The sequence below is a fragment of the Strigops habroptila genome, chromosome 5 (assembly GCF_004027225.2).
Source record: "Strigops habroptila isolate Jane chromosome 5, bStrHab1.2.pri, whole genome shotgun sequence".
In the NCBI taxonomy this organism is placed as follows: domain Eukaryota; kingdom Metazoa; phylum Chordata; class Aves; order Psittaciformes; family Psittacidae; genus Strigops; species Strigops habroptila.
Genome location: NC_044281.2, coordinates 37,585,273 through 37,608,997, shown reverse-complemented (window position 1 = coordinate 37,608,997; position 23,725 = coordinate 37,585,273). Strand labels below are relative to the sequence as shown.

Genomic DNA, 23,725 nt, shown 5'->3' with positions numbered 1-23,725 from the left:
GTGCTATTCAGTGCAGCGCTGTGCAAAGCCCTTCAAGAAAAGCAAGCTCAATTTGCCTGCAGGAGCTGACAACGTGAGTGTGGAATACCAAGAGGGCACTTGAAGCACAGGAGGTTCCTGAGATGCTGTGAAGGGGTTGGTTTTGCATGTGAGTTAGAGGCTGGTGCTGCCAAAGGGGCTGGAAAAGTACTCAATGTACATGACACAGCTGTCAGGGCAGAGGTGGCTGGGAGTTGTCTTTGATGTGTACAAGTAGCTGTTGGCAAGTAGATGCTAAATTCAGTGGTCAATAGCTATTTTTCCCTCAATCAGGGCTTCATGGGAAAGCGAAGCATTGGAAGTCTTTACTTTGAGCAATTGAAAGAAAAAAGCCTAAAATTGTGACTTACTGTATCACTTTTCTCTTCATACATTTCCACTTTTAGAACAGACTGTGAAACCTCAGTGATTGCTTTCTTTTTGCCTTCAAACAACCCGGCAGCTGGGTTTTAGCATGGAGTTTTGTTTTCAGTTTGGAGTTTAAGATTTTAGTTGGTTTTACGTATGACTAAGAGAGGGTTTTGGTTTGGTTTTTTCGGGGTTTTTTTTGAGGTCTGGCTCATCTGGACACCAGGCGAGGGGTGCATAGACTCCAACACCCCGCGCAGTTCTGACCCAGCTTGCAGAAAGAGCTGTGTGCAGCCCGGATGTCGCAGGTCACTTTGGCCATGGGAAGTGTCCCCTTAGGCTGGGATTCTTGCTATGGTGACTGACATGATGACTTGGATGGAGCTCTTGGAAAATCTACTGTTGGACATAGCAGTGCAGTGGAATAAAGGACCAGAACACAGGGTCGTCCACTTGGTTTATCTTAATATTGGGTGATCTAGATGCAATTCTGCATGTCCCTAAAGTGAATGTAATGCTACAGAGAAATGGGAGCTTGTTAAAGTAAGTAGTGGATGAAAACTGAGCTCTTCTGACATCCCCAGTACAGGATCCTGCCTGATACTGTTCACCTGCCTCATCCCATGCAGCTTTAGGTCTGCAACACGAGGGGTTTGCAAGTATTGCTGCTTCCCTGTGCAACATTTGCTGCTTTGTCGTCTTAACATGGTGACAAAGATCATGGAAAAACCTGTTTCACTTGTCCAAAACAAAAATTGACTTGTTCTTTAAAAGTAAAGACTTACAGAGGATGTCGTGTTGCCCCTCACCCTCTGCCAAAATACAGCAATCTCTGGAACAATCCTGGGGGGCAAGCAAGGGAGACAACTGCATTGGAGCAATACTGTGTAGAAGATTAAAACTGGTCTTGTAGGAGGATTTGTGATTTCAGACATGTCATAAGTACTGTATAGGCTACCTGCTAAGGAGGAGTCTGGGCTTGTTGCATGCCCGAGGGATTACATCAGTCTTGGAAATGGTCCTTCCCTACTTCCTTTCTCACCCAATTTTCTCTTGCTGCTGTAATGAAATACCTGCAGCAACTCTCCCTGAAGTTTTGAGACAAAAAGCACCTGGGTAGATAGGATCCTGAATAAGGAGCCCAATGGATGTTTCTGGAAGCTACCAAGAGATGTTTTTGCTGGTGTTTTGCATGAAGTCTATTAATTCTGGTAGTCAACTGTGCTCTTGTTCTCTTTGTGACGACTTCGGTACAAGTGTTTTTTAAGGAAATTCAGGCAAGCTGAGCTCTGTGTATATGTGTGAGGATATGTTTTTGTGCAGGTGCTTCCACAGACCCTTGGAAAACTCTTTCTGGCAGGACATTGCAGTCCGTCAAGATGCAAAAGCATTCCCACCTGACCACAGTGACCATTTACATGGTGCGAACAGCCAGTTGCCAACACAGAGCAACAGTTGTAGGAGCATTTAGCAAGAAATCCTTTGTCTGAAATATGTTTTTAATAAACCATTCACTGAATATATTCAAATAACAAATTCCTGCAAATCCGATTCTACTTGCAGGCAACTCACAAATGAGAAAGGCTAAATTAATTGAACGCTTTAGTCACTAGGGATAATGGTCCAGCTGTAACAGAGATCTCCAGATCTTTGTTTTCAGAAGAGTATGCTTTCATAGGAAAAGCACTCGTGTGTATATTAACTCAGAAACAAGTTTACAGCTGTGTGCTTGTGCGCTCTGCCTTGCACTCCCACCAGCCACTGCAGAGCTCTGTTCCAAGGTTTCCTCTTGCAATAAACCGCCTCTTTATTTCTTGTTCATTGTCCTCCTGGCCACGTTTAGACATCTGTGACGTGCAAAGTGAGGTAACGGCCCTTTGAAAATCTCCCAGGCTTCAACAAATATCACCCTTGCTGTGCTCCAGGATGTACCACATGTTGCAAGTATAGCTTGCTGCTTCCAGTTTAGGCTGTTGCGGCTTGACTTCTCCCTTTTATTTGGGTGGATTTGCTGCACAGACCATAGATCAGCAGAATGAGTTGCTGTGTGTTGTGTCATGGCTTCTAAGAGCTTGCAGGGATGAGCAGAGGAGCATTGGTGCTTGGAAAGGGGGAATGCTCTCAGTTTAATTTAATCTAAAGACTGAGGCTTTGCCTGACTTCTGCTGAAAGAGCTTGGCTTTATGAGTAACTTAGAGTCATCAGTCCAGTGCGCTCCATCCATTTCCCTTGGTCTTATTTTGTTTCTGTTGTTAAACAGCCCAAGCTGGTTTTGAAGCCCTGTAACTGAAGTGCCCCATTACTCACAAGAGAATGTGGGTCCGCTCTTAAATGTCTCTCCATGTCTGCATCATTAATAACTGTAATACTGGCATTACTTGCTCCTAAATAGCCTCATTTATCAACAAGCAATTTACTGCAGTGGTGTGGTGGGAACTCAGATAAGCTTGTGCCTCAGATACCCTGGCACCACCTGCCAAGTCTCTCCACATCTTCTCTTTGGCATTTGAGAGGGAGGGAGGCGTGGTGGGAAATGCTCCATCCAAGATGTGGCAGTCGTTGTCAGCCCCAGGGCAGTGGGTTGTGTTTGGAGAAAGGCAACTTCAAGGCCAGGACCAGTGGACGAAGGGGTTGATGGGTTGCACATGTTGTATTTCCCCAGGCTGTCACCTTTGTGGAGAGTCTTCCAAGCATCTTCTTGTTTCTCTTGGTTCCTTTAAAGGTTTTATTTGCTGTTCAAGGGGTAAGAGGAGCAGGAAATGTAAACTTTCCTAAACTGGCTGCCCTGGGCTTCAAATTTCTGGCCCCTTTCTCTAAGTCTTGATTTTACTGCAACCACGTCTTAGAGATCAAGAGTTGCTAATTCAACTCCAGAGATAAAAATCAAGAAGGGATTTCACTGCATCTTCATTATAACAAGCCAGAATTCATCACCCAGAGCATGTTTTGAAACCTCAGAGAGTTATGGTGACAGTCTGAGGCCAATTTGCTTAGAGATCTGAAGTCTGCAGACAAAAATCTGACTGCTGATACTATTTCCTTCTGGCATTGGGACTTTGACACATATACCGAAGCACGCTTATGCTGGAGCGAAATACCCTGCAATATTTGGGCTGAGGTTGGCTATATTTATTTGTTCCCCTGAACCATTCATAGAGCAGAGCAGCTGGGCCGTAGGCAAGCTGTAGCACTAAAGGTTTTGTATTCCCTGTGAGACTGAGAGCCTTGGGGATGTTTCATCTTTTGTAAGGCACAGATGAGATTTCAAACAAGACGTGAATGAATCGTGCTTGTGCTTCACTTGCGCAAGTAAAATTTGCTGACAGGTTTTTTTCTTTTCCCCATTCATATTGATCAGCTTCTCAGCTTGACAGGGTTGCTGGTGGAGGAAGCGGCTCTGAGGCAGCATTATTTCAGAGGTGGTGCTTTACACTGTGGCTCATCCCTGTTATTGGAGCACAGCTGGTGTCCTACCGATGCACCATTGATGGAGCAGTTCAGCACTGGTGTTCGGGAGACTTCTCTGTTGGCTTTGCTGTGTTGTTGCCTTACTGTTCTGGGGGTGTCTGATAGGCTCAACACCACAACAGTCCTGGGACCTGGCCTAGAGGTGTTGCAATTTAACAAGCTTTATCTCTGACCTCATATTAATTGCAGAACAGCTTCTCTTTTCTAATTAACACAAAGCTATGTTACCTTGCCTGGGTAAGGTGCAAACTATTGCATGTGTCATCTTACTCATAAATCATTTACTTACACCAACTGGTAAAGCACCTCATTAAGTAGATTTCTGGGGTCCTGCTTTTCTGCTGTTTGCCCCTGTGTGTTTCTAGAAAGCTTGGTGTGGCCAGAGAGAATTAATGAACTCAGGGATGATGGGTCAGCTGCATATCCTGATCTCCTTTGCCCTCCTGCTTTCTGCATTGAGTGAGAGAGAGCAGTGGGCATGTATCCTTGTTTTTCTAAGCTGAGGAGAGGGAACTCTCATCTGAATTATCTCAGTGGAGCTCATATTAGTTTATTGCATTCACTAAGTAGAAGCTAATTCCTGGAGTTAGAATTTGGTTTCATTCCTCACTACTGTCCCAGCTGCTGGAACTGGTTGGTACTTTCTGGACATATGGTAACTCTTGGTTTTCCACCTGCTCTGGACCTCCTTTTCTGGGAAGGATGGCAACATCTTGTCTGTCTTGATGCTGTGTTTTGGCTTGATTTATCCCCTAGGCAAGCATCGTCAAATCATTCTTAGTGAGAGTGCATGGCTTGCTTCAGGTGGCTACTCAGTCTTCATGTCTGACTGGCAGATGCTTCTGAAAATATGGGTGCTCAGCATCCCTGCTGGTACTTGGTTTTAGCTGGTAAGGTACCTCTTGGTAGTCAAAAAGGGAAGCCACAACAGGTCACTTACTGAAATTATTTCTTCTGACCTGTGAAGCTCTATGCACGGTGTCATGGTTTCTCTGGCAGGAGTGGGAGTCTCTTGTTATCTCTCTTCTTGCCAGCTGGCACTCAAAATGCCAGCTTGCCTGGTTCTGTTTAGAAAAAGTCCTCTGCCCTTTGGCTTCCCAAACAGGACTGACCCCAGCACTGTGGTGCTGCTTATTTAGTGTCTGCGCTTGCTTGTACAACTTGTTTGGTCAGTTGGCATAATTTGTTTCTGGGAGCGCAGTGACTCTGTGCTAACATCAGTTACCACAGAAATCCCCCAGCCATGTGGTTCTGACATCCATGTTAATTTAGAGTTCATTCCAAGGAAGAGTTTGGAGTGATTGCTTTGGAGGATTTTTCCCAAAACCCTCTCTCTGTGTCTAGTCAGTAAAACTCCTGGGAGGAAGGTCTCCTCACTATGTCCCTGAGGACCCTTACCTGTCCCAGAAGAGCTGGGATGCAACCCTAAGGAGGGACACTCAGCATTCCTTAGTTCAGCTGTTGTTTTCATGAAACTTGTAGGAATGCTGTGTTTTCAGTGGCACAAATCCTTCTCCTCTATTTGGCTGTAATTTGCCATGGAGGTTCCTGAGTTACGGGGGAGAGGATGGTCATGGTTATAACTTGTGCAGCCTCTGGTGGGTGGATTGTTAAATTAACTGAATATCCCACCTACACACATGTCCATTTTTCAAAGAAAAAAGCTGGCCATCAAGGTAGGTGTTGGTACCTCAAAGAGCTGCTTTCAAAATGGCATTTGGGGAAGGGAGTGCCCCAGCCTGCTTGTGGTGTGAGATTTGTATGGATGGACATGAGTGCATCACAGGCCCTTATGACAAAGTAGGAAAATGTGAGTGTAAGGGCAGGTTTAGTGGTGAATGCCTCTCCCCAGCATTCTGAGTAGACTCAGTTAAATATCTTACTAGTGACTAGGTGTCCTGAGTCCCCTCGATGGTCTCAACCTCCTTCTTAGAGCTTGTCCAGTGCCCAGGCACTGGTGGGAAACCAAAGTGAGGGTGAAGGTCTTGTTATTACTGATGGTCTTGTTTTTCTGCCTTTAACTGAGCCATGACATTCATGCAGAGTAGAACTGAGTGGTGTTTCCCTCCATGCTCATACCTGTGACAGTTTCCTTTGACCTATGAGTGTTTGATTAATTAAAACCCAGACTCTTCTTTATGGACGGAGGTGAGGATGTTGGGAGAAGTCAGGAACGAAAGAAATATTCCTTATCCTTTCTGGGCTGAAAGGATATTCTATGGATTTAGGGTTTAAAGTTTGTGTCAGAAATGTTATTCAAGACTGCATTAGCTAGACTTCCCTTGAGTAAGGAGGGTTGGTACAGAGTGGGGTGTTTTGGAGACAGGTATGAGGTGCCATGAAGCAGTGCTCATGATAATTTGGCAGCATGGTCATGCAGAGAGAATGGGTTGCCTTCACAGATGGGGAGCACCCTTCTTCCCGCTCCACAGAGCTAAAACTGGGGTTTGGATCTCTAGTCAGTGCTTCTGGGGCTATTCCAGAATCACTTTTGTAGTATCTTTTCCAGGTCAATTTAAAAGCCTTTGGGTGATGCTGAGGCTTTTTGCTATTATTTAACGCCTTAGTAGATTTCACTGCTGGGATGTTTCTGCTAGCCCCAGATTTATGTTTTTCTTTGTTTTTTCAGTTCGTCGTGCCTCCTCCTACCCCTATACGTATGTCTCATGAATAGTTATTAGTAATCACATAAGGGCAGCTCCAAGGAGCAAGGCTGCATCCAATATTTAGGGTTCTTCAAGAATCCCATTCCCTAGGCTCCTAAGTGAAGCTGTGTGGGTACTGATGAAGATCTCAATCTGATTTCCAGTCAGCAGTGCTCACAAATGAAGACAATATTCCTGCCACGGTTGAATTGGAAATGGTCTTGCCTGCTTTGTATCATCTTGCCTATGCTCTTAAGAATTGTCCTGGTCTTCAAGAAACCTCAGGCTTTGTAAGGCTCTACACTGAGTGCTTTCCTGGGCTCATGGGACATCTTGTGCATTCCTGTCTTTAATTTACAGTTCTGTTGTAAAATATCAAGTTAATTTCACGTGATTTCCCCCTTTATAGTCACATGGTGCTCAGTGTTTATGCTTCCCTTGGGATTTATTTCCCCTCATCCTCTCCTTGTATCTATTCTCCAAGTTTACCAAGCATGGACTTTCCACACTGGAAAGTCTAAATAATTTCACAATTTCCTGCTGCTTCTCTTGTTCTCTGAGCCTTCTCAGATAAAGGTGTGTGCGTGAAACACCAGTTAATTTTCTTTAAAATTAGTTTAAAACTAAGTGCCTTGAATGGTTGGCTCACCTGCAGACCTCATCCTTGTGATGGGCTACTCTCTCGTGATGATCGCTTGTTCTCTGGGCTCTGCTTGGGAACAGGATCACATCCCAGCTGGAACCAGCTCCTCACCTTCCCCCTCCTACTGTGGGCATGATGAGGGAAGGACAGTTATCAATAAAAGTGAATGAGACTTTTTGACAGAGCAGCTTCTGTGAGGGAACTTTTTTTATGGCACAAACAATGGATGGAGAAGAATTTGCATAAAACTCATTACAAAAAAGTACAAGTTTCATAAATCTTGTGATAAATTAATGCGATATTATTCCGAACATGATGTATTAATTTTAGGATGAAATGAATGAGTCTGTGATCATTGTTGGTAATTATGAAGCTCCCAGGCAGTTTGGAGAGGAAATTATTTTTAAGAGGGCTTTTTTAAGTGTGGGAACCCTTCTTACACTGGGAATATCTTAACAGACCCAGACTCCTCATTTTACAAGAGTTTCTTATCCTACTCTCCTGATTTGGTGTTTTGGGGTTTTTTTGGGGGGGCTTGGAGGGGGGGGCTTTTTTGGGGGTTTTTTGGTTTTTTGTGTTTTCTGGTGGGGTTTTGATTTTTGTTTTTGTGTTTTTTTTTTTCTTGATGTAATTGTATTTACTTATCTCTTTCATGCTGATACAGAAAACTCCTTTCCCAAAAAAAGGAAACAAAAGTTCTTTCAGTTTTTGCAAACTATCTATGTCCTCTCTTGTCACAGTGAAGGGCTGTGAATTTTGTAAGAGGGCAGGAATTCCTGCATTCCTTGCTCCCTGAGCAAGGACAGGCAGGCGCACCTCCTGAGCCCATTGCTGTTTGCAGGGGATTGCCCAGGGATAAGCAGTTTTTTAATCCCTTTTTCCCAGGCAGATCTGGAGCTGCGACAGGGATACTAAGGTTTATCGGTGATCTCAGTAGCAATATGACAGCCTAGTTGGAGAGTTGTGGTTAATAAACTGCTGTCTCCAAGCCAAGGAGGTGCCAGTGAGCAAGCAAAGGCTGTGACTTCCATCCACTGCAAAGACACAGCACTGGCATGAAAGCATACACTTTAAGTGGTTTTCAGAAAGCTTGCTTGATATCTGTGTTGCTGTAAGACCTGTTTGAAGGCTGTTTTCTGAGGGAAGTTGCTCTGTCTTAACCATGTTGATATAAGTGTTGTCTTTAATTGGAAAGATGCCACTTCTCTGCCCATGGGCATGCCAGCAGCCTGGTGACTGCTTGCACAGCATCTGCCAGGAGAGCCTCAGGTATTCTGTCTACTTTAATGGTAATGCCAAGAAAGTTCAATACACTATTGATCTTGCATCACCCCCCCCCCCCCCCCAGCCCCTCCATTTCTGTTGTAAGGTTAACTGAAGTGCTTGGTAAATAGCAAAGCAAACCAAAAAAGCCCTGTGTTATGGCTGCTCTTGGTGTGAACGCTTGGCTGCTCTTTACCTGCTGCTGTGCTCTTCCTTTTAAACAGCTTTAAAAACCCTTTTAAAAGTGTCTATGAGAATTGGGGGGGAATGAAGGTAGGCAGTGCCTCTTTCTGAGGTTTACCACTGGCTGTCAGGTCTGCTTATGGATTCCAGCTCAACACTGACTGCCCACTTAAAATAACTAAATGCAGCAGAGAAATTACAGGCTCTGTCTCCTGGCTTTCAGTATTTGAAGAACTAGGAAAAACTCTCTGCTGCGCCTTTTGCTTCCCAGCTTGATAAACTCACCCAGAAATGTTTTTAACTGCACAGATTTGTTTTTCCTCTTCTGTCACCCCTATGTTTGGCTCCTTTCTCTCACGTACATGATGAGTGATGGCTGTAGTGCACGTGGTTCCTGGACCAGCTTGTCCAGGGCTCTTTCCCCCGTAAAAGGAAAAGTCTTCCTGTTTTCTGATGGCAGAACATGTACCTTTCTCACTTTTATTATGAGACCCTTTTTAAAAGGTGCTAGTGTCTCCCTGCCCTTCTTCACTCTGCACAGTAATTGGAGCAGAGTCAGTCTTGATGGGGTAAGTTGATGCTTCCCATTAGCACCTGGAAAGAGAAGCATGTCATGCTGAGCTCAACTTGAATTGTAGGAGTGGAAACTTCCTTTGCTGAGTTGTTCTGGAAAGTTTTGGCTCAAGTGGTTGAGTCTTTTCTGAAAAGGAGGCCTCTGAAGGAGGCCAGAGGGTATCTGTTCAGGTTGTGTTTAGGAAATGAGCTGGCAGCCACTTCCTTTTAGGTGTATCTGAATACTGTCAGCCAGGGTTTAATCTCAGCGTGCTTGTGTAGCATGAGTTTTGCTATTATTGTTCGCCCAAGCCACAGTCTAGCTGCAAGGAGCAAGGTCAAGTGTGCTTTAGTTGTTCTCCTAGCTCCCTGCACTATGCCCACGCTTGCATGCTCCCTTCATGTCAGGTGGGGTCTCCTGTGCACATTCTGTCCCCAGCTCTCTGGGAAGCCCAAACATGGGAGCAGCTCTCACTTGCTGTGGCCTCCTGCTTGAAACTAGGTTTTGCTTTATTTTTGTTGCTAGGGAGTCGCTGTCTTTCCCTCTTCCTCACATTGCTCAGAGATTGCTCAACAGAAATATTGGTATTTCATCTTTTCTTTTAAAAAATCTTTGGGAAAACATCATGGAAGGGATTTTCTTTTTTTCTTCTTCTCCCCCCCCCCCCCCCCCCCGCCCCTTTTTTCCCCTTTTTTTCCTTTTCTGGTTTTTCTCTCTCCCCCCCCCCTTTTTTTTTTCATTTTCCTTTTTTCTTTTTTCCTGAAAAATGAATTACAGGCAAAGAAAAGGAAGCAGGTGATGAATGAGAAGAACAGGGTTTGAATTTCAAGATCAGATCCATCAAATCCTGATACCAAGTGCATCAGAGGCCAGCATGCGGTGATGAACTGGACTAATTGGAGATGCCTGTGCTGGGGTGACTGGGGCAGGAAGGCAGAGCTGCTGGCTAGCTGCTAACACCAAGAGTTTTGTGGGAGAAGTGAATGGGATGTGGTTGTCCTATCTCTTTTCCAAGAGTGGGAACCAAGGAAATCTGGTGGCAGCTACTTTGGAGCAGAAGTGTGATGGTGGCTTTCATACAGAGCGACTCCTTGCTGCAGGATGTGGATGCTGAAACTATTTTTATGTAAATAAATTTGTGCTGGTTTGAGAAGTTGAATAGCAACTGAGGGCTCTCTGTACCAGCTTGTGACCATGATTGAGGACCATAGACACCACTCTTGGCAGAAAGGCTGTCTCCCTGCTGCTTTCCTCCCCGGTGTGCCCAGCGCCTCTGATCAGTTTGCTGCTGCTACTTAGAAATTTCTGCCTTTTTATTCTGCAACACCCCCTTGCTGTAAGCCTGTGGTGCTGGCAGACTCTGGACCACGCTCAGCAGTAGTGGCAGAAGATGGGGAGCCAAGAAGCTGTGTGGTGACTCTGCCCACAGATACAATCCAGAGCTTCGAATGGGTGAGAAATGACAAGCCAAGGAGAAACAGGCACTGGCTTTTAAAAGCAGGGATTAAAATGCTTTTAATATTAAAGTGTAGCTGATGCCTGAAGCCTAGAGCCTAAAAGCCAGTGCAGTCAGCAGAGAGATTCCTATTAACTCCACTTGGGTATGGATCAGACCTTTTAAGAGAGCATCTTATTAAGTAACTAATTAGAAACCTGCCCCTTCTGTTGGATCCCAGTGCCCTCTATCCCTCCCCACCCCATTGCTGTGCAGTCTGTGTCAGCATCTTGCTCTGGTAGCTTATTCATCCTCTGACTCTTTCCCTGGCCCTGGGGCTCAGCATTTCCAAAACCCTCCAGGAGCTCTGGGATCCTCGTGGAGAGTTTGCTTTTTCTCCTTTCTCACCCCTCTCTTGAAAGCAAAACGAAGTGAGAGGAATTGGGAGGGTGCAGCTCTGTTGCCTACTTTCCTCCTTGGCAAAATGGAAGGACAAGAAAAATATACAGGGTCACAGGTACAAGCAAGACACTGAGACAGGAGTTCCTGTATGCAGGGGAAAAAGTACACCCTATAGAGCAGCCAAACCTTAAAAAAAAAAAAAAAAAAAAAAGGCAGGAACAAAAGAAGCAACAACAACAAAAAAAAGCTCCTGAGGTCAACTGAAGTTCAAGACTTGGAGAAAGAAGGAAATCTGTGTGAGGGAGAGGGAGAAGTAGCCATGATTGAGAGAAAGGAGGCAAAAGGAGACAAGATAAATTGTGATTATCTGGTGGAATCAAGACACTTAACTGCCCTGTCTGATTCCTGAGGGGAAACAAATGGAGCCTATAACTTTGCACTGCAGAAGGATAATTCGTCCCTGTTTCCTCAGCCGTCACTCGTCGGCTCTTGTGCTTGTGGCGGCTCAAACAGCACAATTCCGGAGAGAGCCAGGACAGGCTGTTTTTCTTTGCAAGTGCCCTGAGAGGGGTTTCTGTCAGATGTGGTGCTCCCTGTCCAAGCAGGACCCTTTGCTTTTTTTAATGATTTCCAAGTGATACAGATACACTTACACGGAGGTGCTAGCACTGCTTTTGCAATCCTTTGGCAACTCCTGTGTTGCTTACATGAAAGAGAGTGTGGAGTCCAGCTGCAGAGCTGATTATTGCTGGTTTGGGTGCTTGCGTTGGTCTGGCTTCACCTATGAGTGCAACAATAGCACCTCCCCAGCGATGAGGAAGAAATGGGATTTCTTGTGATCTGTTGAATGGTGACCATGCACAGATGCTCCAGCTCCATGTTTGCTTTGTGCTATCTAGCTAGTCTGGTCCTCCTCCCTTGATGCAGTAAACTAAGGGGGGGGGGGGGGGGGGGAGATGGCGGGGGAGGGGAAAGTAGGATTAAATAAATTTATGCTAAAGAAATGGGCGGAAGGTAGCTCACACAAACTTTTGTCCTGGTGATGAAAGAACAAACGACAAAGCAACTGTGAAGTCTCATTTCTTATTTAGGCATCTGTTTCTCATTATCTTCTATTAAATTTGTTATTTTGATCTGTATTTTGTGCAGGGTGGTGTTTTGGGTTTTTCCTGTAATGGGTTCAGAGGTGCTCTTGAGTTAGGCTGATGATTACTGACTGGTGGACAGGTAAGGGAATGGGTAAAAGAGCTTTTGGTGCCTTACTTGTGAGGATTTGTGCAAGATGGTATTTTCCTGTGACACAGTGCCACTTACAATTTAACGTTCTGGCCTGACCTGTCTATGTTTTAATGAAGTTTCTTGTTTCTAACAAAAAAAAACCAAAAAAAAAAACCAAAAAAAAAACCCCAAAAAAAACAAAAAGGAAAGAAAAGTTGAAAAGGGAATAGGCTCTGAATGTCCCTCTCATGTTTCCCTTTCCTCTTTTCCCTCTAAATCTGTCCTTGATTTTGATATTCTGGGAGCAGAGAGCAGTAAGGTCCAGCATGCTCTTTCACAGGGATCTATCTCTGCACATCTGCAGACTGACCAGAGTGAGAAAAGCAGGTGGGATGATGCACTCTGCCCAGAAATGCCATGCCTTGTTGTCCAAGTTATTCTGAATTTGGGAACTGAATTCCCTGAAGTGGGAAGTAGCTGTAACGCAAAGAGACAGACAAGAGTTAAATGTTCATTTGCTGGGTGATTGTGGGTTTTTTTGGTCTGGTTTGGGGTTGTTTTTAGTGTAAGTAGGTTTGCAGCACGCAACCATGAATACAACTATGATTAGAACTGGGCGGGACGTGATTTTCCTTTGCAGCAGGATTCGTAAGATCGTTTCCCTTCCATTGAGATGCAACTCAGACCTTTTGAAGTATTTGTAATTCTGGAGGGAACTGCAGATACCCTGTTGATCTAGGGCTTTTGAATGAGATGTAGAGGGGAAAAGTCTATTCTGCCAAATTTAATAGGAAAAACAGAGAGACATGATCCTGGATTTATCTTGTCCTAGTTACTGGCTTTCACTGCCATGGGGACTGTCACATGCTCATTTCCTGGGGCAAAGAAACCTTTGCTAAGGATGGCTTTGGATGTCCTTCAAAATAAAACCAAGCTAGTAACTTGCTTCATATCAGGCTTCCAATGTTTAAGAAAGTGTAGGGTCACTTTGTGTCTGGTGTTGGCTTCATTGAAAAGATGGAAGTGTTGCAGATGAACTGGCTGACCACAGTTTAGATAAGGACTCTTGGTTTTGGGTCTTTGTCCAAAATGTCTTTGATTGTGACCTGTCACTCACTTGCACCTGTGTTGGTGAATGAAAATAATTTCCCAGTAGTTAATTGTAGTTTCTCTTTTTAAAACAACTGCTATTCGTTCTCCAAATAGAAATGTGTCTGGATTTGGGCATTGAGTCTTGCTGTGCTTTCATGCTCTGAAATAGTCATCTTTAAGTATTATATTTGGTCCTCCTTATGTATGTGCTTGTCATGGCCTGAGTCATAAATGAAGAAGTTCAAGATTTTAAAGCCCTTGTTAAGTGTAAAGCATTTTTGCTAGCTCTCAGTCATTTCTGGCTTCTTCTTGCATCCAGTGTTGAAGATGATGTGGCCAACTGAGCAGCTTTCAGAATTGCAGCCTTGGCAGAACCAGCTATATAGCCCTGAAGTCACTCCTCCAAGTACCCAAAGAGAACTGTGGCTCTGCCAGCTAGGGCATGGAAAGAGCTTGCATGCTTGGTCCCCTTACCTGCCGGAATGGCTGGTTTTGGGATACTCTCCTTTGCAGATGTGGTCCACCAGACTTTTTTGGTCATGAAAACAGATTTTTACCAAACAAGCCCACATTACCAAGCACTTCACCTGGCTGCTTGATCCTCCCCATTATTTGCCATACTGTCTCCTGAGTTTGTACTAACAGCAGTTTTATGTCACACTAGGATGTCACCCTGACCACGGTTGGTGGCCTTGGAACCTGCCAGGCAGCTGGGTCATCACTCCAGTGCGCTTTGTCAATGTACAGCGCTACATTTTTAATCAGAAAGTCACAAAGTGCTAAGTCAAATGCGTTACAAAAGTCTATTATTTCTTTGCAGTTACCTTTATCTGCCAAAATTGTAATCTCATCAAAGAATAAAATCAGGTTTGTTTGACAAGGCCTATTTTCCATAAAATCATGTTGACTGGCATTAATTATGTTCCTATCATTTAATTCTTTATTAATGGAATCTCATATCAGCTTTTTCCATTATTTCCACTGTGATTGATGTCAGGCCAACTGGTTGGTAATTGCCCGCATCACTCTGCTTGCCGAGCTCTGCCACTGTGTTTGCCCTGCGGTCTGCTGGAGCTTCCCTTCTCTTCCCAGATGGATGGAATTGCGGCATCTGTTCTCCTTGGCCAGATGATTTGGGGTCTTGGAGTGCTCTCATACTGCCAAAGATGGCTCACACATAGGATGGTGTGTCCCCTCCCAATCCTCGACGCCAGGCGGCCAAGGGGATCTCCCATCATTATATCTACCCACCAGCTTTTTTCCTTCTATTTTCTCCCCCATCCTGCTGAGGAGGGGACTGAGAGCAGCTGGGTAGGTGACAGGCAGGCAGCCAGCCATGGTTGACCTGCCACAGCAAACTCTGAATGTGGTCAGAGCTGTCATGGAGAAGCCCAAAATGATTTGAGGAGGTTCTTATGGGGCTGAAAAGATGGTGTCCATCCCTTGCTTTTGGAGCAGCAGAAATCATGCTGCTCCAGGAGCTGTGTGGATATCAGAGAGAGGACTCATGGTCTCCATGCAGCAATTTCAGAGGCTTTGTGTTGCCTCTTGGGTGCCGTTAGGAAGAGACATTTACAACCACATGCCTGAACAAGGTCTTTGTTATCTGGACTATTCTGCAGGATGCTGCAGATGGTTTTAAATATAATTTGACAGAAGGTAGTGATGGATTTGTCCCAGCGCCTCTCATGATCTCTGGGTGCGTGGGCTCCATATATGCCAAGATGTCCAGCACTTGCTGCGGCTGCCATGTTTAAAACAAACCCCAGGTCTGTGTCTGGTTCCAGGCACTACTGAATCCCTGGGCCTTGAGACACCTATGGGCATCATATCTATGCCCTTGGCATTGGGTTCTTTGCTTTTGACCTGGAAATGTTGTATCTGCTGGTGGCACCCCTTGACAGGGGAGAGTGAACCTAGAAGAGGCATGGGTTCCTTCACTCTCTCTAGCACTGAAGATGGCTATGCTTCTGCTGAGCTAATGTGGCTTTGTCTTTTGATAAGGGGGAGGGAGGAGAGGAACTGTGGTTTGGTTTATCTATGCTAGAGAGAACAATGCTATGCTTAGTACGCTAGTAAGACCATGCACAGCTTGACTCCCCTTGTTGCCTGAGGCATGGTAGTACCACGGGAAAATGGTTTGGGGATGACTTAAGGGAGGAAGGCAGAAGACCCGCATTCTCTGGCAAGCTGAATGTTTTCAGGGTTTCTTCCTCTCTGTCTTGTTGTCCTGTTTTGGTCATGATTTCTTTTTTGCTGTCTCTCTCAGGTTCCTCAGTGACACAGCTGCTGGCTCGGGACCTGGACAACGATCCGCTGGTCTTTGGCGTGGTTGGTGAGGAAGCCAGCCGGTTCTTTGCCGTGGAGAGCATGACAGGTGTTGTCTGGCTCCGGCAGCCCTTGGACAGAGAGGTAATGCTGCTTGCTGCTGAGAGCATCCTCAGCTGAGGAGGGACAGGAGGGAAAACATTTCTGCTCAGATAAATGATGGCTCCCCACCTTCTGTGGAGCTGAGATGTAATCTGGGTGTTGCTCCCATGTAGAGTTGGGAATCCAGGTGTGTCCACATCAGGGTCTGTCCCTAGGCACCTTCTTACTGTCCCCAGCTTAGCGGGGCCACAGGAATAAACAGGGTGCTCTGGTTCGATCTGGCCTGTTGATTTTCCTGGATCCCAGAATAGTATCTGTGTGTGGAAGTAAAGAAAATTATAAATGGACATGATCTTCCAAAGAGCCAGGATGCTTATTCTTTCAGAGAAATAGACAGGTTCCCTCTTTAAATGTATATTCTGATTAAATCCTGCACTATTTAGAACAGTGTGTGAAGAGATATGACGTATCCGTGCTTATCCAATCTCATCATGACTTTTCATCATCTTGTGGATTCAGGCTACTGGATGCTAAATTTGGCAAGATTCTTGCCTTGAAGCTGTTTCACACCCCTATTTTGAAGTGTAGCTTTGGTGTGCAAAGATGATCCAGGTGCTTGTTTTATAAAAGCCCTGGCCCTTGCTCTGTTCCTGGAGCAAGGAGAAAGGGATGGCACAGGCTCTTGGACAGTATCTCAGTAAGACTGGGAAAATACTACATGACTTGGGCAATGTGCTTCTTTTCCCCTGTGCTTCTGTTGCCTGTATTTAGTACTTCCTTGGCCAGAGGCAATGTTGTGAAGATAAAACTCATTAACACACCTCAGGCACTGGCAGTCGTGGTTGGAGCCAGCCAGATGTGGGGATCTGGAGGAGCAGGATGGTGGATGCTGCTCATGCAGGGGGAGGGCAAACCCAATTTCACAGTTTTAAGAGTGAGGCTCTGGAAAAATTAAGCAGTTTTCTTCACCCTTCTCCCCTCCGCCTCCCTGTGCCAACAGCTGCTGGCATGAGTCATAAATCTTTCCTCATTCAAATACCTACTGTTTCCCAACAGTTATGATACCAGCCTTAAGCCAAGGAGGGAGATCAATAGTTTTTATGGTGTAGGATGGGAAAGGAAAGAGCTGGGCGGAGCTTGCATGCATGGCCAGGCTGAACCAGGAGAGGATCTTGCACCCAGCAATTGATCCCAGGGGCTCAAAGTCAGTGATACATGGAAGAGGGTGAAGACAGACACATACATAGCTTGGTATGGATATTGGAAAGGTGTAAATGATAATTTATGGTGGAGGAAGCAGGATGGCACAGGAGGCAAGGGATAGAGGTGGATAGCATGCTGGGAGCAGAGAACGCTGGCCTGGATGCGTAGGATCAAAAAATCGGGGGAGAGAAAACCATACAAGAAAACTGGTGGGAAAGGAAAAGCAAGAGATCAATTCTGGTACAATGGAGAAGAAAAAGAGAAACCTGAAAAGGGAGAGGGAGTCACAGAAGGTAAATGATGCAGGAAAAGGGAAAATAGAGAAAAAGGAGAGAATGTTTGGAGGAAAAACAAATTTTAAAATATTTTTTACTTCCACAAACATTAGAAGGAAAATTATTCTGTTTGTGTTGGGGTTTTTTTTAAAAAAAAAAAAAAAAAAAAAAGAAAAGGCAGACCCTGTGTCTGAAAGATTGTTGTGGTTTAAGCCCAGCCAGTAACTCAGAACCATGCAGCCACTCGCTCGCTTCTCGCCCCTTCTTTATCCCCCCCGTTCCCAGAGGGATGGGGAGGAGAATCGAAAGAATATAACTCACACAGGTTGAGATAAGAACTGTCCAGTAACTAAGGTATAATACAAACTTTCTACTGCTGCCACCAATAATAATAATGATAAGGGAAATAACAAGGGGAGAGAATACAATTGCTCACTACCCACCTACCATTATCCAGCCCGACCCCAACAGTGATACAGGCCTTCCGGGTAACTCTGCCCCGGTTTATATACTGGGCATGACGTGCTGTGGTATGGAATACCCCTTTGGCCAGTTTGGGTCAGGAGTCCTGTCTCTGCTTCCTCCTGGCTTCCCCTCCTCTCTGGCAGAGCATGAGACTGAGAAAGTCCTTGGTTGGAATAAACATTACTTAGCAACATCTGAAAACATCGGTGTTATCAGCATTGTTCCCAGGCTGAAAGTCAAAAACACAGCACTGCACCAGCTACTAAGAAGGAGAAAAATGACTGCTACTGCTGAACCCAGGACAAAGATGTATGTACTAGAATGAAAGGTGGAAATGGAAATTAGCATGCGGCGGCTTTCTCTGATTTATTTTGTCAAGTTTTTAGCATTTCAGTGCTCAACAGGTTGTTTCTTATCTCCTGTTATTCCTTTCTTCCCTACTCCTTTGTCTCTCGTGGCAGCACCAATGAAGAGGGGGAAACAGGTGAAAGACGCTGATGCAGCAGGGTGGGATGTCACAAGGAGGAGGCTCCATCGGTATTTCAGCTCTTCTTTTTGCCTGCAAGCATTGCTTCAAGGCAGAAGCTAGGAAAGGCATTCTCAGGTTTAGTTCCCCACCTATTTGGAAAGGAGGCCTGGGGTAGGCAGACGTGGGGGTAGGAGAGTGCATGCTCTGGTGAGCTGTCCCCCAACCTCTTCTCCAAGATGAACTGCTACCCTAGTGCAAGCAGAACTCTTGGTCTGGGCACCAGCGGCTGCTGCTTGTCCCTGAGCTGATCTTATTAGGAATAACTCAACCAAATCTGCAGCACAGAGAGCCATTTCAAACTTGCTCTCGACTTTCCTGCATGATGCTTTGGCAACATTGACTTGCTGTGCTCTAGCAGCTCAGGCAGGGGCACTAGGGATGGGAAGGGATGCTGGAGGAGGAAGAGATTGCTGGGACTGGGGGAACTGTAACACCACATGGTGCCCAGGTACCAGATCAGTGTGACGATCCAAGCCCTGCTGTCCATCCCATTCATGATTGTTTGGCAAAACATGAGTGAAATGATTGCTGGGTGGAAAAGAAAGGTCAGGGAGAGAAGGTCTGCCTCCACTAGCAATATCCGCCCACCCCGACACCAAAATAATCCCCTCTTCCCCACTTATCCCTCAACTCAGAACCAAGACTTTACCATATTGCCGTTTAAGACCAAGCTGTTGATTTACTTAAAGCAATAAGGGGCAGAGAGGGCCGCACAGGCATTTTTTTGAATGGGCTTAAGGGATTTCAGGCAGTTCTTACTACAGACCCTGGGCTTATCCCAGTGTTCCCAGCTGTGTGATATATGAAGAACTACTGCACGGCAGGTAAGCTGAGAAAGCAGCAGCAATATTTAGATGTCCTCAGTGAGACTGTGTTGTATTGTCATCTTGAACAAAGGCTAATTACATAGCTTTTTCTTTGGACTTTCTTCTATTTTTGCATTGTCCTTGTATCTTGCAGTTGGAGATGGCACTGTGGGTGGAAAACTGCTTTTCTCAGCCTTGCACTTTACTCCTCTTGCTGATACAAGCAGGCAGCCTCTGGCTTTGGGTACTGGGCGGGTGTGCAAAGAGAGCTAGGGCTTGCTGGCATGCTACAGAAGGTTAAACAGTGGATGCCTCTCACCTACTTCAGCCTAGTTGTCTGTTTAAAGCACTCAGCTGCTACTCAGGGAGTCAGTTCCATAGTCCTTGCATCCTCCTGACCCAGAGCAGAGTAGCTCTGCACCTGTGAAATACACTGGAGCCCCACTGGCATTGATATTTCTCAGCATTTTATACTCAACATAGGTAATTGCACTCAAGCGCCCCTTCTCTTCTTTAAGGTCCTGAAAGCATTTTGCATGTAATAATATTGGCTAAGAGTCCCAAGCCTGCCATCTGCAGATAAACACTACAGTATCTTTAGTTATATGTTTTTCTTCTCTTTCCCTTTCAGACTAAGTCAGAATTCACGGTTGAATTTTCTGTCAGTGACAGCCAAGGGGTAAGTGTGGTTTCTCATTTCATGGTCTGTGGCATGGGTGGAGGGGAGCAGGGAGGATGAATGCATGGGTCGCCGGGGGACTTTCTGCATCACCCTGAGGGGTATGGGGAGTTGGGCCACCCCCGGCCATTGCTTGCCAAAAGCCCACATCCGAAAACAGCCACAGGCTTGCTTTAGGTTTTAAACCCATGCATAAAGCTGACAACCGCTCTCTGTTGTTTATCCTTGTGACCACAGGTGATCAAAGGGACAGTCAACATCCAAGTGGGAGATGTGAATGACAATGCCCCACGATTCCACAACCAGCCCTACAGTGTCCGCATCCCAGAGGTAGGGATTGCTGCAGCCTCTCCACACAGCCTGGCTTCTGGCTCTTCCGTCTTTGGCTACGCCTGGTGCCACCACAGAGCTGGCTGCGTGAGGGCCACAGGGCTATCCTCCTGCCCTGGACCCTCAGTGAGGTTGGGGGCAGGATTAAACATCTGGAAGTTATTGTTGCCTGAAAAGAGGCAGAAGCAAATTGAACCATATTTTGGGTGTTGGGAAGGCAGGTGGAAGAGGACCTTTGGGCTCAGAGTCTTTGCAGCTTTGATGATGTCTTTCCCATGAAAAATGTGAACTTTGAAAATAGCTGTAAATGGGATTCTGTTTCTTTTTCTCTTCTTCTGAGCCAGGGGAGAATCTCTGTGCAGATCTTGTCACAGAGGCAACCTGAGGCAGGGATAAATATTTATCCAAACAGCTGATTTCTGGCAGAGTCCTGCCCAAAGGCTGCTGCTTTTGTTGGTGGTTTACTTTAACAGCTCTGTAGCAGGACTTGTCCCCTGATGTCCTAGGAATAACATAGGTAGGAAGAGACCACAGGAGATCATCTGGCCCAAGCTCCCACTAGAGTAGAGAGAATTTTCATGTTAGATCAGGTTGCTCACAGCTTTATCCAGCCAAGTGTTGGAACATTTCCAACAACAATTTCCCCAGACTTCTGCCGCTCTCTCTCCATGCTGGTCCTTGCGAAGAAGGTGATACTAGTCATACCATCAGGGAGAGCTTCCTCACCTAGAGCTCGGCTTTGCAGAAATACACCAGGAACTTACAGATCTGATGTGAATTTTGGCTTTAAAGATGTTGAGCACAAGGTGCTTGCTGATGCTAGGATGATAAGGTCAGGATATTATATTTGAAATAGGGAATTAGTAGGGCACTTCATGTCATCCAGTGGAAGGAACCTCTCCCTCTTACACCCTGGTGCCAGGACAGAGCCTGTTTTTCCCAGGGCATGCCTCGGGTGTGCATGAGGTCAAGTGTTGTTCTGTGTGTGTGAAATCAAGCAGTCTACGGTAATTGAGAAGTACAAACGATTGTGTTACAATGGTTTATTTAATATGCTGGCTGCTGGTGCCCTGCCGTGCTGGGCTTTGATCTTTCCCTGTTCCTCTGCTGTGAGGATGAGGTTTCTTCATTAAGTTGCTTGTGATGTATGAGCTGGGAGTTTTAGTCTCATCTTTGCACCAAGTCATCTGAAACCTCCCTTTGAGAATGACACTGGGTCAGAGTCATTTCTTCTCCTCTTTAAAGCATGAGCAGTGCAGAAATGACTTGGCAAAACCTGCATGAGCTGCTCCTCACTTTTGCCTTTCTGCTTGGACCTCTGGAAGCTGATGGTTGACTGTCTTGCTTTGCTGCTGCTTCTCCTGGTAATGGTCTGTCTGCACAGGTCTGCAAAGCAAAAGGAATGTCAGTAGGACTGAAGGAGAACAGTCTCCTCTCCCCTGCCCTCAGATTTACCTATGGTTTTGCTATTTACCACACCAGGTAAGAGGACTCCCTACTCCACGTGAAGAGAGACATGGAAAGTGGGGTTTAGCAAGCACAGTGCTTCCCCGAGTGCTCCTGCTTTGCCAATTGGCCTTTAAAGCTGTGCTTTTCTGGAGGTTGGCCTAATCTAATTATAAGATGCCATGTGCCAGTTTCCAGTTTTTATCTGTGATCTTTAACCAAGGGCACCGATCAGAGGGTAATGAGCCACGAATGCATTGCTCAGCTGGTATCCTGGAGGCGCTTCTGTTCCTCTGCTGGGGAGAGAGCCTTTCCTTGTCAGGCACTATGATAGCAGGGCATCTAAAGATGCCCACCATCTAAAGAGGACCTTCCAAGGGCCCACAGGAGATGTAAATGATGAACTAACTATGCATGTGTTGACATGGCCCTCAAGGAAGAGATGCCCACTTGCTTTGAGAGCTTTGCTGGGCCATGTGTTTTCCCTGTTGCTTCTTCACAAATACTCAAAGCTGGAGGTGACAGAGCATGGAGATGTGCCTTCAGAAGCTGAGGCTTTTGGAGCCAGGGGACACCTGGGGTGCAGCTGAGGCTGGAGAACCGGTCATGGGTAGAGGAAGATAGTGTCCCTGGATCACCATCCAGATAGCTCAGGGGAGGGTGAGCAGTGAGAGTGTGGATAGCAAAATCTGCCTCAAAGATTATCCAGCCCAAGCCAAAGGCCTATGGCTAATGAATAAACCGGGGCTGGAGCTTGGGGACAGAGAAGAGTCTAGCAGAAGCGCTAGCGTGGCTTTGCATAGACTGGCTCTGTGCAGAATTGGCAGCTAATGAGAGTTTCTCTCTTTTTAATTTTGAGATAAATGGATGTATCGATTTGCAGTTGTCCTAGCTAATGGAGCAGCAACAGAAAGGCTATTTAAACCTCACTGCTATTGTGTGGCACTGGGAAAGTCAAAAGAAGAGTGTGCATAAATAAATGGAACATGAAGTAAACTGACCTTTAAAAACAATACTGCTTCTAAATACCCGTCCTGGCGTTTTACGCAGTCTGCTTGATATGAGAATGGAAATTTATTTGAGCATGGGCTGCAGACTGCAATTCCTCTCTAGCGTGGGGAGAGGGGAGAGGATGCCCAGTTTAACTGTGGACTCTGCATCGCAGCAGCTCCAAATATCCAGACCGGGGATTGCTCATGTGTTGGGCTGATGCCATTGGTCCTCCGTGCTTGTCATGTCTTAATCGCATCCACAGCACCTGCCTGGAATAGCTGACCAAGGGCCCATGTGTCAGGAGAGGGATATTGCTCCAGCGTAATCGTCCGTCCTGTCTGGGCAAGGGCGCCCCATGATTTGCTTGTCAAAAGGCAACAAGGCGGTATGGATACTTTCAAGTCTGTAAAGAAAAGGGGAATCCTGCTAGAATTGGCAACTTAATTCACCAAGCTGGCCTCGACAGAGCTCATTAAGTTCTCATGTATTCATTTCAGGCTAATGGCTGTCATGCTGGCTGCTGTTTGATTTGCTATAATAGACTTTTACGGTTTTCCAGTTTGCTAGGATGTGTGTGCCTGTGTCCCTGCCCTGTGGTGTTGCTGTAGTACATTAGTTAGCTGCTCATGTGCTTGCTACTCTGACCTTCAGGGCTTGTTCTCTTCTTGGATGCATCCCTTGCACTTCACCTCTTGCACTCTTTTTTTACCCTCCTCATTCTCACCCAGCCCCAGGGTACCATGTTTCTAGGAGTTTCAGGGTTTGGCTTTTAAATGGGGAGACATTTATTGCTGAGCCCATAGCAGGCTGTTGTGGCGGTGCCTCAGTTTCTGACAAGTCTGATCTGCTTTATCTAATCTATTTTTCCATTTCACTGCATCTGTAGGAAACTCAGTCTTGTTGGATTGTCATGTCATTGCTTTTATGTGAAGCAAGCAAGTGAAGTGGAGCCAAGCCCTGCGTTGGTTTTGTGGCATATAGTGTGGTGTTGGGATCAGGGTGGACTGTTTTCCGTGGGTGCCTGCTAGGCTTTCCAGTCCCAGCTTCCAGGCATGAGACCTTCTGGGGCACACAGCCCTCTGTTTGTCTATGAAGTGAACAACCTTTAAGGTTATGGTTAAAAGGCATGGCTCTGCAAGCCTCTCTTCTGCATCTGCTACTTCCAGGTGCTACGCTATCTACAGGAGCACATCTTGGGCCCTGCAGAGGAGGTTCCTCAAACATTGAGGCTGTTATGTGGCATGGTAACCAAGTCTAGTACCTTCTTGTGAAGAGCTGTTTTCCTCCATACCACCCCCAATATACTGAGCTTGCTGATCAAGTTCGAACTGTCCATGGCC

At 45.9% G+C, this 23,725-nt stretch overlaps 1 protein-coding gene across 6 annotated transcripts in view; it reads left to right on the top strand.

The window, feature by feature from the left end:
- The window catches only part of CDH23 (cadherin related 23), a 213,802-nt gene that overhangs the window by 32,758 nt on the left and 157,319 nt on the right, over positions 1-23,725 (top strand). For 5 of the 6 annotated variants that reach the window (XM_030488582.1, XM_030488590.1, XM_030488585.1 and 2 more), the window contains exons 4-6: positions 15,559-15,701; positions 19,569-19,616; positions 19,854-19,946. In XM_030488582.1, the coding sequence (XP_030344442.1) occupies positions 15,559-15,701; positions 19,569-19,616; positions 19,854-19,946 (284 nt within the window). The remainder of the gene's footprint in view (positions 1-15,558; positions 15,702-19,568; positions 19,617-19,853; positions 19,947-23,725) is intronic. The other variant, XM_030488583.1, reaches the window with a different exon arrangement.